General features: G+C 37.6%; 1 protein-coding gene across 4 annotated transcripts in view; it reads left to right on the top strand.

Annotated features, from left to right (window-relative positions):
• Positions 1-15,469, top strand: part of BABAM2 (BRISC and BRCA1 A complex member 2) — a 176,062-nt gene that overhangs the window by 130,266 nt on the left and 30,327 nt on the right. For all 4 annotated transcript variants that reach the window (XM_087774426.1, XM_087774427.1, XM_087774428.1 and 1 more), the window contains 3 exons: positions 2,660-2,759; positions 4,752-4,822; positions 6,409-6,491. In XM_087774426.1, the coding sequence (XP_087630552.1) occupies positions 2,660-2,759; positions 4,752-4,822; positions 6,409-6,491 (254 nt within the window). The remainder of the gene's footprint in view (positions 1-2,659; positions 2,760-4,751; positions 4,823-6,408; positions 6,492-15,469) is intronic.

Genomic DNA, 15,469 nt, shown 5'->3' with positions numbered 1-15,469 from the left:
TCCACTCTTAATTTTCCCTACCCATAATTATTTCTACAGAACATAAATTACATATTGTACAGCTTTATTCTGTTTTCAGAGGATAATTATACTAGAAATTCCAGCCTTCTTTCTGTGGAGGGACCTCTTTCTCAGAAACCACACCTCGTAGCAGTCTGTTTTTCATTTGAGAATTATGTCAACAAGTTTTTATGGATTGACTACTTTCAAAAGATGGATACAGGTAAAATGGGAAGCCCTTACTCACAAATCATAATAATTCAGCCTGGAAGATGTATTGGAAGCTGATGATATAGGAGTGGAAGCTTTTTTCCATGTGAAATGTGTTAAGAGATTACTCCTAACTTCATGCATGCTATTGTAACTGAGAGAGGAGCCTGTAATTCCTGTTGTAGTCATCTGAGCGTCTCCAGTGGTATCTCCATGCTGAGGGGGAACTTGGACTTGGTTGCAAACGAGGCAAGGCAGGATGCAAAACGGGCAGTACCATTTGCTCTGTGTATGAGATTGGAGGCTTTTATGGATATATTTACATAAGCATTTAAGGAGTTTAATAAACCGAAAGCCAGGGTCTTAAAGTAAGGTTCATAACCCACTTGTAACATACCAGGAGGGACAAGACTTTCATTCTCCAACTTCAAAGACTGATGGACCCAGTATACTTTCAATTTCCTAAGAACAAACTGCTGTTTCAGAAATGTTGCAACTTCATAATAGTCTAGTAGTTGTGCTTCACAGTTTTTAACATCCACAAGTAGCAAAATTATATTCCTGTGTAAGTAATTTTAGTAAGGGGGGTAGCAGCAAGGAAACCGAATTTGGTTTAGAGAAAAAAAAAAAAAAAAACTTGTTCAAGTCTTACTTCTGCTGGAAAAGTTTGTTTGTTTTTTTATGTAGCTGTGGTGTACTCAAGGCTTTCTTTTTTCATCATTGCATATGCAAAATCCAGACCTGCAGAACTGTTCCATGTGGTGAACAGTCTGCTGAACCCAGACTGTTTTGCCTGAGTAGCAGATTTCCATATACCTCATTATGAGTTTGGGTTTTTTTGATTTATGTAGGCTCTGTTCCTTCAAAGGCATGTATGACTGTAGACCTTTATGCCTACCAAAGTGATATCTTATCAAGTACTGAGGAAAATAAAAGGGCAGGTCCCGCTGGAGAATGAGCCTTATTTTGCAGAGAAGAATTTTCTTTCCAGCCAGTGTAATCTTTCATGGAAACAGCATGTAAACAGGAGGCCACAAAGTAGCTTAGCTTTTGAAGCTCTTTAATTGTACCCAACAAGGTTCTGGATGCGTAGTAAATGATATAAGCCACAGTGTGTAATGCAAATTCATATCCCTTTTGATTGGTAAAAGACTATAAGAAAGATTTAGATCTGTACTGCTGAAAGAAAGTAGTATGGACTTTTGCTGGTTGTTGCCTTATACAACCTGATTTTAAAAAAAAGTGCTAGATCATTCTGCACCAAAGAAGCTATTATCCTCGGCAATAGCAGGCATGCTTCAGTCTTCCATCCTATGATAAAGGCAATTGATTAAGGTGCTTAAATACATGTCTGAAGTTATCTTATTTCTATGGCTTCCTACCCTTTAGATTTCCAGTCTATGCATGGACAGGGTTAACATCTTTGTTCGTATTATTTCCTTCTGGGGATGAACAAAATCATAGAATCAGGGAATATAATCTTAAAACAATGTAGACTGGAGAGAGAACCTCTGGAGGTTATCTGGCCAAGCCCCTCCTCAGAGCAGGGTCAGCTTAGGTCAGCGTGCTCATGGCAGTTGTTCAGCTGAGCTTTGAGCACCTCTGAGGACAGAGATTCCCCAGCCCCTGTGGGCCTGTCTTCCAGTATTTGGTTGCTCTCATTGTGAAAACATTTTTCCTAATAGCTAACCAGAACTTCCTTCATTGCAACATGTCTGCATTGCCTTTAATCCTGTTACTGTGCACTTCGGAGAAAACTCTGGCTCTAGATTTTTCCATTAGATAATTGAAGGCATCAATATGCCTTCAATAACAATATGCCTTCAACTTCCCTCTTCAATATCCTCCCTCCCCAGTGTTCTCTTAAGACTGAACAAACCCATTTCTTTCAACATCCCCCCCTTACATTGTGTACCTAGTAATCTTTCTGGCCCACTGCCCCTTTGATCTAGTAGGTTAACATCTGTGTTGTACTGGGAGGCTCAAAACTGGAGCAGATGGCATGATTGACATTTGCGTCTAGCCATCTATTACTCCTCAGTCCAAATTATTTTGCTTATTCTTAGCTGATTTGACTGAAGGTGGCTTTTTGAATAATTCAAGACTCAAAGTCGTCTCATCCCACAATAACAAGATATCTTAACTACAGTGCTCCACATCTTATTGATGAGGGCTAAGAAACAGAACTGTTTACAATGAAAAAGCTATTTCCTGAGAGAGTGCTTTGCGTTAGTGATATTCTTGATTAGTTTAATTACAGTGGACCATGGTATAACCTCGTTTTATAGATAGTATCACTCAATACTTTTTATATCGTCACAGTATAAAATACACTTCCTCACCATGACCCTCTGACTTTAAGCACAGGGAAAGAGGACAGTGTAGAAATCACTTTCAAATCCCAGAGACTGTACGTGTAATGTACTGTTAAATTAACTTCTGTTTTTAGTGCACTTGGAGGATCATCTGCCCTTCACATCCCAGCCTTTCCTGGTGGAGGTTGTCTTATCGACTATGTACCCCAAGTATGCCAGCTGCTAACAAACAAGGTAAGTTAGTAAAGAGAACTCCATTTTCCTTTCCCTTATGTGCTGTACTGTATTGCAGTAACACACTATAGCATTTCCATAGACATGGTTTTTCTTCTGCGAGGTAGTCCAAGCAGGGCATACTTAAGGTGAACTACACGAAGAATACCTTCTTGATAAGCGTTGAGCACCTATGCAGGGCATTGAATATAATGACTCTTTTAGGTGAACAAGCGTGTTTCGGATCAGATCCTAGAGTGGATTTTTCTCATTGTGACATGTTACAATTTAGGATAAAATGTTATTGTATCGTACATCACTGCATTGCAGCATATAGTTTTGCTAGTAAATACAAATGTGTCGTTTGCATATTATTTTTCCTGTTGGAAGATATCTAAATTCTCATACCATAGTCGTCATTGTAGGCTTTGAGTACTTTCAGTGATTTTCTTCTCAGATGTTTCATCCAAATGAACTGAATCAGCAGTCTACTTGAATGTTTATACAGTAATAGCTACTTAACGTTGCTGAAAAGGTTGTGTTCCAGTTAGCTTACTGTTTAAACAAAAAAGAGTGAGTATAGTATTTTGAAAGCTTCTCCATTATTGAAGTGTAATTTTCAAAAGAAAACTTAGGGGCCAACATCTAGGAATCTGCCTATTACAGACCTCCTATTTGTATTTGTATATTATTTTTACCTTCATTTGTCCAAATGAGGAAAATAATTTTCTCTTTTAGGAAAAGTTCTACAAAATGTGTTTCCATAATTATATTGGAATCTATCTTTAGAGTTGTTTTTGTTGTGGTTTTCTGTTAAAATTACTTTCTGTTTTTAAAATCTGCAAGTATACAGGACTGTTTTTGTCCTTTCTTAAACAAAGTCCCTTAAGCAAACTTATGATATGTTTTCCTTTTTCCAAAATAACATTTCAGATCCCACACAAAGCCTTCAAAATAATTGTAGTTTTTTATAAAATGAAATAAGTCTCAATTTATAAATAGAATTTAACTTTAAGGAGTACAAGATAGCTCTGAGCAATGATCGTATCAAGGCGTTTTCAAAAAATTTAGGAAAGCATTTGCCAGCCAAGTAATTCTAGTATTACCATAGCCAAGAAAAATATTCGTCCTGTTTTTTTCATGTTCAGTGGGGAAAAAGGGTTTTTAAAATGTTAGTTTTCATTCTGGAAGGCAAAGGGGTTTACATAGGGAATCACATATGGAACCATACCGTACGTACTTGAAGTAGCCAGTTGTAAACCAGATGCTCTTGCAGCCTGACAACACATGCGTTGTTTCTGTTATGGGTCAAACCCTGTTCACACTGTTCTGCTAAGTAATCCCATTCAAATCAATAAGAAAACATACATGGTGAGAGAGAATTTTGCCTTAAGTCTTCCAAGTTTAGCATTGTTGGATTTTGTCTGTGCCAGGATGGAAGTCTTTCAAAACCCAGAATGCCTCAGAAATTGATGCTCGCAGTTGAGTAGGTGGCTCCCTGAGTCAGCATGAAACCACTGAGAGAGCTTAGTGTTAAGAAGATTTCGTTGGAGGTGCAGTCTTCAGAAAACACCCAAGATCAGTTGTGATTTTTTTTTCTGTTATAACCAGAATGTTATTTTGACACTTAACCAACTGTCAGTTCAGGTAATTATGATTTGCCTATCACGGCTTCCTGCTCAAACTTCAGCAAGGCAAGGTCGCGCATTTCTTTTCTTCGCTCTTTATCTTGTGTAGTTAAACAATGCTTCAATATATTGTGAAATACTAAGTTTCGCTTAGAAGTGAGCGAAAAAGATTTCCTTATGAGATTTTTCTCTGTGCAAGATCCACTGTTTGTTTTAAAGGCGCTTTAAGATTCTTAGGGAAATCATGCAAGCTAAATGTAGGATTCAGAACTACTACCCTGTCAAATGTAAATCTTCCTTAACAAGGAATATATGACAAATTGGGAGCATTGGCTTTTTTAATCTTTCTGTAGCTTTGGATTTGTTCATTTCTTTCTTTTTTAAGGTACAATATGTTATTCAGGGATACCATAAGAGAAGAGAGTATATCGCAGCTTTCCTGAGTCACTTTGGAACGTAAGTTTTCTTTTGATGCATTATTTTCTGTAGCATGGGGGCCAGTGTTGTTTTCTGGACATGGTCTTTGGTTATGTGACTGCTGTCCGCTGGATGAGATGAAATCTGGTCACTTTTCACAGAATGATGTACATAGATTGTCTCTCTGTAACGGTACGAGAATGAAGTTCAGTGTTACTTCGCTTCTGTGCCAGTTGCCGATCTGATTTTGCTAGAAAAATAGCTGATTATGGGAAAAGGACAGTAGGGATTTTCTCCTCGTTCAAAGGAAATGTGCTTATTTCTGAATAAATGACTGGAGGGGGTCTTACAGTAATAGATAGTGACTGAGGTGGGAGGACGGGGAAGTGGGTATGGTTCCAAGCCTTGCAAGAGCCAGAAACCACTGCTCAGCGTAAAGTCAGGACTGGGAGACCAGCTGCTCCCACCACCGAGCAGTGTCTTGTCTCTCTTGAGAGAAAGGGCTGTCGGGTCATGTTGAACTCCTGCAGTTCAAAGGTCCGTGGCCTGCCACGGTGACACATTAGCTTCACAAATCAACAGAACCAGGGGTGCCTTGGCACTGTGAAGGGTAGGTACTTCAGTTTCCCGCCTAAATCCTGACTTAAGTGAGAGTCCAGGAGCCGATGCGACAGCGATTGCCTGATCAGTAGGGCTTTACCTCATTGTGAGGAGAGGGTTTCTGCTTCCGAGCGGTAGTGCCAAACGCCATGGGTATTCAGGAGCCCTTCGAATCTCAGGTCTCTCAAGCGAGGGTAGGAAGACAGGTGGCTTCTAGCATGCACCCAAATTTTATACAACTATAGATAGATAACAATGACTTGAACTGGACACATGATAGAGAGTAGATGCAAGCTCAGTCCTTATGAAAACAAGGTATTTCTTTTTCTTCTGAGAAAACTACAGTATAGAAATGGCGTAGGTGTGCCTATGATTTTATTTCACTTGCAAAGTGATTCATGTGTCCTGATACTGCTTGAGACTTTTAGAGAATACCAACTCTTGACCGTTGAAACTTTCAATCCATCTACTGAACAAGTCTTCTATATTTAATTTTTTGTATGTTCTTGTGCTTTGCTTTTTTTATATATGCTCTTTTGAATTTTCAGATTTAAACTCTTCTCAGCCTGCGCATTTTCAATTTTACCCTGTCACTTACTACAGAGTTAATAAATTATCTTAATCTGAGTAACATACAGGGAATTTGTGTGTGTACAGTTTTATCAATTTAGTACTGCAGATGCATTAGCAAGTCTCCTTTCATTCTAAAGTGTATTTATATAAATTGAATATGGCCTTTCTTCGGGTAAGAGACTCCTGTACCACAGCATATATAAGAAGATTATTAAGATTCAAAGTTTAATTAATTAAAGTTTAATTCAAAGTTTAATTAAAGTTTAATTCAAAGTTTCAAATCTAGCTAAATTTTCATTTAGCTAGAAAATTGTAACTGTTAATAAATAAAGCAAATTCTCGAAGTTTCTGAACAAACAAACAAACAAAAAATCCCTGTAATACAGAATTTACATATTTATCATTCAGTATTAGAATGATTGCATTCATTTTTTTGTATATTTTGTTGATAGTGGTGTGGTGGAATATGATGCAGAAGGCTTCACAAAGCTTACTCTGTTGCTGATGTGGAAAGATTTTTGCTTCCTTGTTCACAGTGAGTAACACTGCCTCAGGCATAAATGTCTATCTTCTTGAAGATACAAGTTCAAAAGGGGAAAAAACACTATTGCAGGAAACAATTTAAAAGTTTTAGCTATTTTTATCCAGTACATAATGTATTTTTCATGTGACCATGACACTTCAAAAACACAAAATCCTGATTGTATTTGGAGACGGGGAGAGGATCCACCTTGGTCGCGTACTGCCTGCTTTACAGAATGCCAAAAGCATTGTGGGAAGGTCTTCTGGTAATTTGACTCAAGATTAAATTCACAGACGTAACTCATCCTTTCAGAAGTGTCAATAATGAGGACCAATACTATACATAACCTGGGACTACCTAAAATCTTCTGTAAATGTCAGGACTTAATGCATTGATCGTGATAGTAAAGACACTTTAGTGTAGGGAAAATACATTAAATGAGAAATAACACTGTACTGTCGTTTAGAGCCAAAAGTTATTTCTAGACCAAAACTGTGTAGGCAAAACTGTCTAACAGTTTGCTACAGTATGTAGCTAGATTTGCTGTCATTTGAAATTTTTAGATCAAGATTGTATGACTTTCAAAAGGACATTCTTAATTAAATAAATATATAGAAATTAGCAAGTGTAGCTTTGTTACTGCTTTACACATGTTACCTTAAGTAGCAATTATTATTTTTCTCTATGGTAAGGTGAAATTCACAGGTATCAAAGATATTTTGGTCTGGGGAAATTCAGTCATGTTACCCTTTATTTTTGATTGTCACATGTCTCATCTTTGTTTAAAATAATAAAGTGCAATAAAGGACAATCTGGGCAGCTGCAACATTGGTGTTTGTTAACACTCTCTGGAATATTTCAGATTACGTCATTTTTGATTTGTGGGCTACCTTTTCATGTGAAAAACTAATGATGTCTTAATGACATCATAGAAATTTGTCCCAGAGTTTTTAAAGCAAGAAGTGGGGATTGCCGTTGTTCAGAGAAGTCCTTCACCCTGTGTTGTATTGGAGATCATAAAAAATTATCTCACTGATCCCTTTCTTTTTACCACCTAAGATTTCCAGAGAGAAATGAATGTAAGAGGTCTAGAAAACTCAAACCTGAAATTAAAAATCTTCCATCGTGTTAGTATGATTTACGTTGTGGAAAAAAAGAAATAAAGCTGGTAGTTTTTGAAAAATTATCCTTATTACCTCTTTACTTACTCTTCAACTAGAACTGAGAATTGGTCACTGGGCGATTGTCTTCTATGAGATGATGCTTCTTTATGTACAACCTTCTTGAAGATTTCCTACCTTTCTTACTCCCCAATATGTTTGTCTTAATTTTATCAGTGTTAAAATTCCTGTGGATTTGATTTTTGCTGTGGGCTAGTATACCTTAATGGATGTTGAATCAGTTAGATTTCAAGGGAATCAAAATTCAAATTTCTGTTAAATAACAGAGTAAGTTTTAACTGTGTAATATTCAGAGTGCTCAATTTAACTGGCACGAAAGCTGCAATTATAACTGAATAGTTTATCACTATGTATTAACCCTGTGGCCCTAGAAATCATACAGTGGCTTAGCTGTGTAACCCATTGCATCACCTGCTTGTTGAACAATCCACTGCAAAAACATTTATGTTCCATGCACTGAAGGATATTGCAATGAAAGGACCGAAACCTGCACTTCATTTCCTGAATGAAGTAATGTAGGCTTTCATCTCTTAACCACTCACATAACTATGTATATTATAGCAAGCGTCTAATAAAATGTCTGGGAGAGATAGCCGTAAGTTGAAAACTGTTCTACTTTATATATTTACTATAATATGTAGAGAAAGTATTCAGAGGAGAATAAATAGGTCAGTATACAGCAAGCACCGTGGCAAATCAAATGAAAGGAACCATAGTAAATCTTACTGGCATCTTAATTTTGGTTAAAATTTTAGGTTTAATTGAGATTGTGAGATATCTAAACCCTAACGTGAATTGTATTTTCTTTAAAAGATGCATTCAGAGATTTCAAAAATAACTTTGGTGGGTTTTTGCAACTATTTGCATTCAAAGTTACAAATTTGTTTGGAAACTAGGAAGCAAAACACATTAGAAGTAAAGTGAAATTATTCAGAATAGTTTTATTGAGTAAACTGAGTTACAGATAAGAGGAGAGAAATGGAAAAGTGGTTCTGGTTGCCAAAGCCCAATAACCTCAGAACAATTTCACTTGCTAAAAAAAATTTATTTGTGCTGTAGTTACAGAATAAAGAGCAAAGTCTACCCACTCTACCTTAAAACACAGAAGAGCTACCTAATTGCAAACTTAATCATTGGATTAATGTAGCTGCTGAAGTTATTAATTAGATCAAAGAACAGTCAAAGGAACTGTTGCTTTAGCGGTTTAGTTTTAAGAATTAATCAAGTGCTTTCAAATATATGACTGAAGATATAAACATTCAGAGAAGTTCATGCATCCACATGGAAGAGGAAATCATTAATCAGGCGTAGTGCTTTTGATATTGATACTATTTATGAGTAAGTCTCAGTACGAAGCTTCAGAAGTAAGCTTCAATATACTGCTGATTTCTTTCTCTTCTTGTTTATAAATCGGCTACAATTAGTTTTTGGAGATAGATATTTCTTCATATTCTTGTTCCTGCATACATTCTGTTTATTTATACCATATATAAATGTAAACAGAAGTTACATTATCTGTGCACAGTTAAGAATAAAGTAGTCTTATTGGTATGGACGCAAGAGTAGGACTCCAAAGCAACCTGGATATAGGCTTCTCAAAGATTAATTTTTATCTTAGAAGATTTTTACATTATCAGCACAAAGGAGATTGACAGAAGTTGGACCGATTGCAATAGCAAATGAAACACTGCTCGTGTTAGTGTTTTTTTTATTTAAGACATCTTGAAAAGGACAGATATTAAACTAAAAACGTTTTGTTCCATTGAACAATATTTTGGGGGATGGAGAATGTTGGAAGCTGCCAGCATTTGTATCTTAAGTTTGTATGGGATCTCAGACTTAGGTGAAGTTGGTGGGAACACTCACTGCCGCTGACCTTGGCTGACTGTAAGGGATTTCAGGTTCTGTGTTGGGTAATACCAGTGAGCCAGGAGGTCCAAAGTACTGGTCATGTAAAAGCTAAAGCTTAATTAACGAACTTTCTTGAGTTCGAACCAACTGAAGTAGTTTTTTGTCCACTCTCTTACCTGTCTGTGCAGTTATGTGGTTACATCTGTCAGAGAATAGATCAGAAAGAGGCAGCATCTCAGCAAGAAGGTTTTTACACAGGAGAGAGAAGCAAGCAAGGGGCCTAGAGCATTAATTGGGTTATAGGAGGTTATGCCTATGAGTATCAGGTTTGGGTGGACACCCGCTTCTGGATTCAGGGTTTTTTGGTGGAAGTCATCAGTGCCAGCTTCTGATGCATTCCTGTTTGGATATTGCTGTCTGCACACATTTGTCAGCAGAGCAATTTGTGCCAGTGCAGTCAGCTTATGTGGTTTGAATTGATGGCCTCAGCTAAACAATTGGGGTTTGGTCTCATAAACCTCTTTTGGATCGGGATTAGCACATCTGTCCACAGCCTCAGAAAGCAGCTTGGAAAATAAAGACACAAAGAAAGAATTTTTGGTAGCCGTGTTTGTCAGATGAGACTTGGGAGGAAGGGAAGAAAATAGGATATTTTGGGAAAGAGCATTAGTAGCTGGAAAGACAAGTTTTCACTACTGTGCAAAGAAAGTGCAGTTTATTCCAGTAGTGTTCAGAGAAAGAGGAATGTATGCCTGCTCACTGTAAAAAAAACAACAACAACAAAAAAAAAAAATTGAAGAAGTAATTCTTTCTATGAGTTCCCTTTCCAAGCAGAAATAACTCATTAGGCTTCAGATATTATTTTAGTCATTGAGTAGAGCAACAATAATCCTTAGAACTTAGGTAAATGTTAATTTTTCAGGCACTTGGTGTAGTTTAAGATGTTACCTGCCCTTTAAAGGAGATTGCCCCACCTCTGGAAAGTCAACAGAACAGAGCTAATGAGCATTCGTCAGCCCCTTCATCTATTCCTACAGCAGCTGTTTAAATAAACAAGTTAGACTTTGTGGTAGTAAATGGCTAGCAAGGAGGTTTGGTAAAGTCTTAAATGGAAGATTTTTCCTAGGTAAGCGTGTGTCTGATCGCTTAGTGTTTGCTGTTTGGCTTTAGGAGAGCTTATGTGAGGAGGCAAAAGTATTTCATCTAAGACTGTATTTATTGTTCTTTTTGAAATTGCTTCTGCAGATTCCTGTTTGAAAAATTGCCTGTCTACCACACTTAACTCCACAGTCACTGAGATAATAAAAATGTCTAAGAAATCATCTGTTTATCTGAGCGATTTGGAACCCAGAACGTGAGACTTTCATGTAAACATTCCTGGAAATATTTCAGTAAACCTTTATCTGCCTGTCGTTTTGGCCATAGAGCACTCTCTGTTATATAGGACCTATAGATCTTGTTAAATGTAAACATAAGAAGTAGCTAGTGTTTGTTGTTTTGATATAGTATTTAATGGAATTGAAATATGCTCAATGACTCCTGTGTGCTACTGGAGTATGAATAACCATTTGAGGGGACTGGTAGTTTTAGAGATATGTTTTTTTCAGTTTTCTGTCATGTAAGACTTGCTCACATACCTTTTGGAAGCTGAAAAGAAGATAGCCTTCAAGAGTGGCTCCTCTTCATCGATATCAGTGCCTGGCAGTCATCACAATTAACACTTAAAATTCCCGGAAAAAAGTCTTTGGAGGAAATTAAGATTCCATTGGCTCTACTTCTTCAGGGAAGTTAGTCTGATTATGAAAGAGAAGTCTCTTCAAGAAAAGGTAGGGAAAAATAAACTGTTGTCTGCCTGAGTAGTTTCCTAAAAAAGGGCCAAGTGTTGAGTGGAATATTTACATTAGATCACTTCCATGAGCTTTTATCTAATGAGGTGTTTTGGCTTCCTTACATAGGGCTTTTATTTTATTCTTCACATTGTTCCTTAAATGAAAATGGGGATTTAGGACTCTGTGAAAAGTAAGGGAGAAGGAAAAAGAGAACATGACAGTGTGAATAACAAGGTATAGGAGAATGGAGTGATGTCTGGTAGTGTCAGGAAAGCAAGATAGTTCAGCAGAAATGTCAAGCATAACAAAAGTTTCAGGAGTCTAGTATGAGAAGTTCAATGCTGATCAAAAAAGTCTGCAAAGACTGTATAGGGATGTCATTTCGTTCTTAAATGAGAAACTGGAGATTAACAAAGCCCCAGTGATGTAAAACCGGCTGGCAGAAGTCAAAAGCCATTTGGATCTTATGCTTGGGAGTAATTTTTTGACTGTTCAGTAAGCAGATAAGTGTCTCTCATGAGGCAGTCTTTTCCTCTGACTCTCTCAGTACTTTTAGTCGGTACCATGTATTTCTTTGAATCTGTTCTTGAAAGTTCCTGAGTGCATGTTGTTCTGCCTGCAGCAAAATACACCCTGAGCGGAGAGGGTTTCTTCAAAACTTTGTACATTGTTTTAATCACCATAAAACAATGCGTTCTCTGACATTGCCTGTGTAGTGAGGTGCCTATGGCTTGACTGAAGTCAGTGAAAGCTGCGGATAAGCTGCAGTGCTGTGGATCAGGCAGCGTGGTGGAAAAGTAGCCTGAGTCACAGGCACACAGTTCTGCGCTTAACTAGGCATAGGCAGGGGCTGATCCCAGGACTGAATTGCAGCATTTGGAAAATTAGTTAGCCTTTTGCTGATCATTTTTCTCTGTTGCGTATTTTTTTCCTTTATTTCTGTGGGACACTGCCAACTAGATTTATTTGAAATTTGTATTGAAAGCTGATAATTTAATTTTTGTCATTAAGAGTATGTTAAACATTGTGTTCCTTTGATTCCGTCCTGGGTATTTACTTGCATGTGAGCTGAACGAGATTTTCCCTATTTAGGTATTCATAATGGGTGGAAGTGAACCTGAAAACAGAGGTTTTCTTTTCCTCTTTTTTCTGTTCCTCTGTGCTCATTTTGTAATCACGTCACTCAGTATAAAGTAGTTTTAGGTTCATATTTGTAATTCTGATAATAAAGGGAGAATGGACACAAGCTGATTCGTGGTATGAACAGCAACAGACAGGAAACAACTGTTGCGATAGGAATTAGGTTTTACAAGTATTATATGCATGTTGACTGGCAAAGTATTTTTAAATGTCACTTTGCTGTCGATGTTACCTTTTTAATTTCTGAGAAATGCATATATTTGCCATACTTTCAAAACTGTAGTATATTGCTGTAGACATTAAATTATGTTCTTCCAGGAACTACGAGCAATTTAACAAATGGACTGAAAGGTTTGTAATAACTTCTTATACAATTGCACTTTTCAGAAAAGTGAACTGTTGCTTTTTCTTATCTAATAGATATCGCTAGACTACTACTACTACGTGCCCAAGTGTATGACAGATAACTCATGAATTCTCAGAAAAGATGCCTGAGATAGGGGAGTGATATAATCCTATCTTATCCACTCATTTTTTGAAAAAAATAATTAGGTCACAAAAAGTCATTGACAGAGTTGGGACTTGAGTACAGACTGTGGTACTTTTTCTTCTTACTCTGTCTTGTGTCTACACATTCTGACATTGTCTCACATGGCATTCACAGATAGTTTTTCTCTAAGGTGAGAACTACGTTAACGGTGCGAGATACAGCAAGTTGAAAATTGCTCATAGTAGCAAGTAGAAAAAATATTTTGGTTTCAGTCTGGAAAGGAGATGATGAGCATGGGTTTCACGTGGATCAGCCCTGGGTTCAATACTAGGCAATGCTTTCAGAAAAAAACAGGATGATACAGAACACCACAGGATTATTAGAGATATGAAATGTCTAGAAATAAGATCTGCATCAAGAAAAGAAAGATTTTTCTGAGTCCTTCTTCCTATCTCCTTCCTCTTTCCACCCAATGACAATTACTTTGTCACCAAAGTAAACTTTTTCTAAAAATCCATATGTGACACAGCAATCACACACAAAGGCAACTGCTGCATGCCTTTTATGAAATAGATAAATATAATTTACTTTTGAATAATAAGAAATACGCCTTGGTTTAGAGATGGAACTGGTCACAAAGATGCTTAAAGGTCTAAATGGGGGAAGGAGGGAGTGCTTGATCTGCTTTTCTGTCTCCTTTGTCACCAGTTCCCCTGCCCCATTCAGCAGCAGTTGACATTTTCCCTAGTCTTTCTTCTGCTGTTGCTGTTCCTGTAGCAGCCCATCTTGTTGTCCTTAACTCCCCTCGCCAGATTCAGCTCCAGGTGAGCTTTGACATGCCCAACCCCATCTCTGCATGTGTCCACATCTCATGTGCTTCCTTTTTATGTTTGAGTTTTGTCGGGAGCTCCTTGTTCATCCACGTAGGCCTACTGCTACTACTGCTTGACTTTCTGCTCATTAGGATGGACCATTCTTGAGCTTGGAGGAGGTGATCATGGACCCCTCTTCTCTCCAGGACCATTATCCCACAGGATTCTTCCATGGGAGGTACAAGGTCCCTGAACGGCTCAAAGTCTGCTCCCTGAAGCTTAGGGTTGTGATCCTGCTGTTCATCTCGCTTCATCCTCAAATGGAGTATTCACAAGAAAGCACCAAAAACGACTGGTAGTCTAAAAAGCGTGGCTTAAAAGAATATGTTCCACAAACTAGTTCTTTAGGTCATAAAAAGGCAATAGAAGGATAAGCCTTTAGAACTGTGAAAGGTGGCTTCAAGGGCAAAAGTGGTAAATTGTAACGTTCAGGAGTGGGAAGAAGCAATGGGCCTATACGGCAGTAAAGTAGATTTCAGTTGAGCTTTAAAAACATCTGGAGTGGCTTAGTTGGCTAGTTGGGTCAGGCAGGGTTACACTGCCTTGTAATTTGAAAGCCGTAAGCCTGTGTGGAGCGGAGCTTGAAAGAACAGGATAGCATGTGTGTCAGCAAAGTGTCCTCTTGACCTGCAGGATAATGTCACACTGATCACAGATGAGAATGAAATAAATCAGTTTCCTTTCAAATCCCAGGCAGCATTTAAAACAGGAGAAAGAACTTATTTGCAAGCCTTACAAGCTTAATAAAGTGTCAGTGAGAGAAGCTAATGTTCTTGCACAGCTGCTTTTCAGGTAAAAACATGCTTTAGAAGTCTTCGTGTCCTGTTGGAAAGTAATGTAAAACTTCTCAGAGTTTAGCAGTGCATCTCTGTACTGGGAAAGCAGAGGACAAGTTTTCACCTTTTGTCCACCAGTTACATGCGATGGTCACCAGCCTGTGCCAAGGAAGGGCACAGCTTGCTTTTGACACCCGTAACAACTGCAACTGTATTTAAAGTACAAGCTTCAAGCAATTCAGATGGAGAAGAGGCAGCTTTTAGTAGCATCAATCTCATCAGCACTTAGAGAAGTTACTATAGAAACTGTTACAGCAGAAACAATAAAAGGAAATAAAAACGGAAGGGGGAGGGAATGAGGATCTTTGAGAATGTGAAGTAAAAATAAAGCGAAATAGATGTCACTATCTGAAGCTAGTGAGGTAAAAATAAAAAGCCTTTCTTTTAATTAAAATAATCATGGTTACAGGAATTAGAGAAGGAAAAGACCTGGGTAGCCATTATGCCATTTCTTTGGGCTTGATATAGGATTATGAGATATTCCATGGGATATTTTTAGGAGGTTGTCCAGTCTTGCTGTAAAACTCCAAAAGAGTATGACATAGTTGAGGTAGGTGATGACACTCCAAAGCAAAATGATGTTATAAAGCAGTTTTCGGGTTAAGTGATATCACTTTTTCATGGTCTTTGACCGCATAACTGGAAACTGCTTGAAGAATATCTTGATTTGATCTGTTATTTAGTTCCTCTGTAAGACTAAACAAAGAACTAGATACTCTGCAGCACATGACTGTAACTTAAGGTACTTAAACTATATTTGTCACTTTCTTTTAAAAAATGCTGGTTTTGTA

Source organism: Nipponia nippon, unplaced genomic scaffold (genome assembly GCF_047370975.1).
Source record: "Nipponia nippon isolate SJK-2023a ecotype South Korea unplaced genomic scaffold, ASM4737097v1 scaffold_4, whole genome shotgun sequence".
NCBI classification, from domain to species: Eukaryota; Metazoa; Chordata; class Aves; order Pelecaniformes; family Threskiornithidae; genus Nipponia; species Nipponia nippon.
The sequence above is the reverse complement of the archived record's forward strand: the minus strand, read 5'-3'. Positions and strand labels throughout refer to the sequence as shown.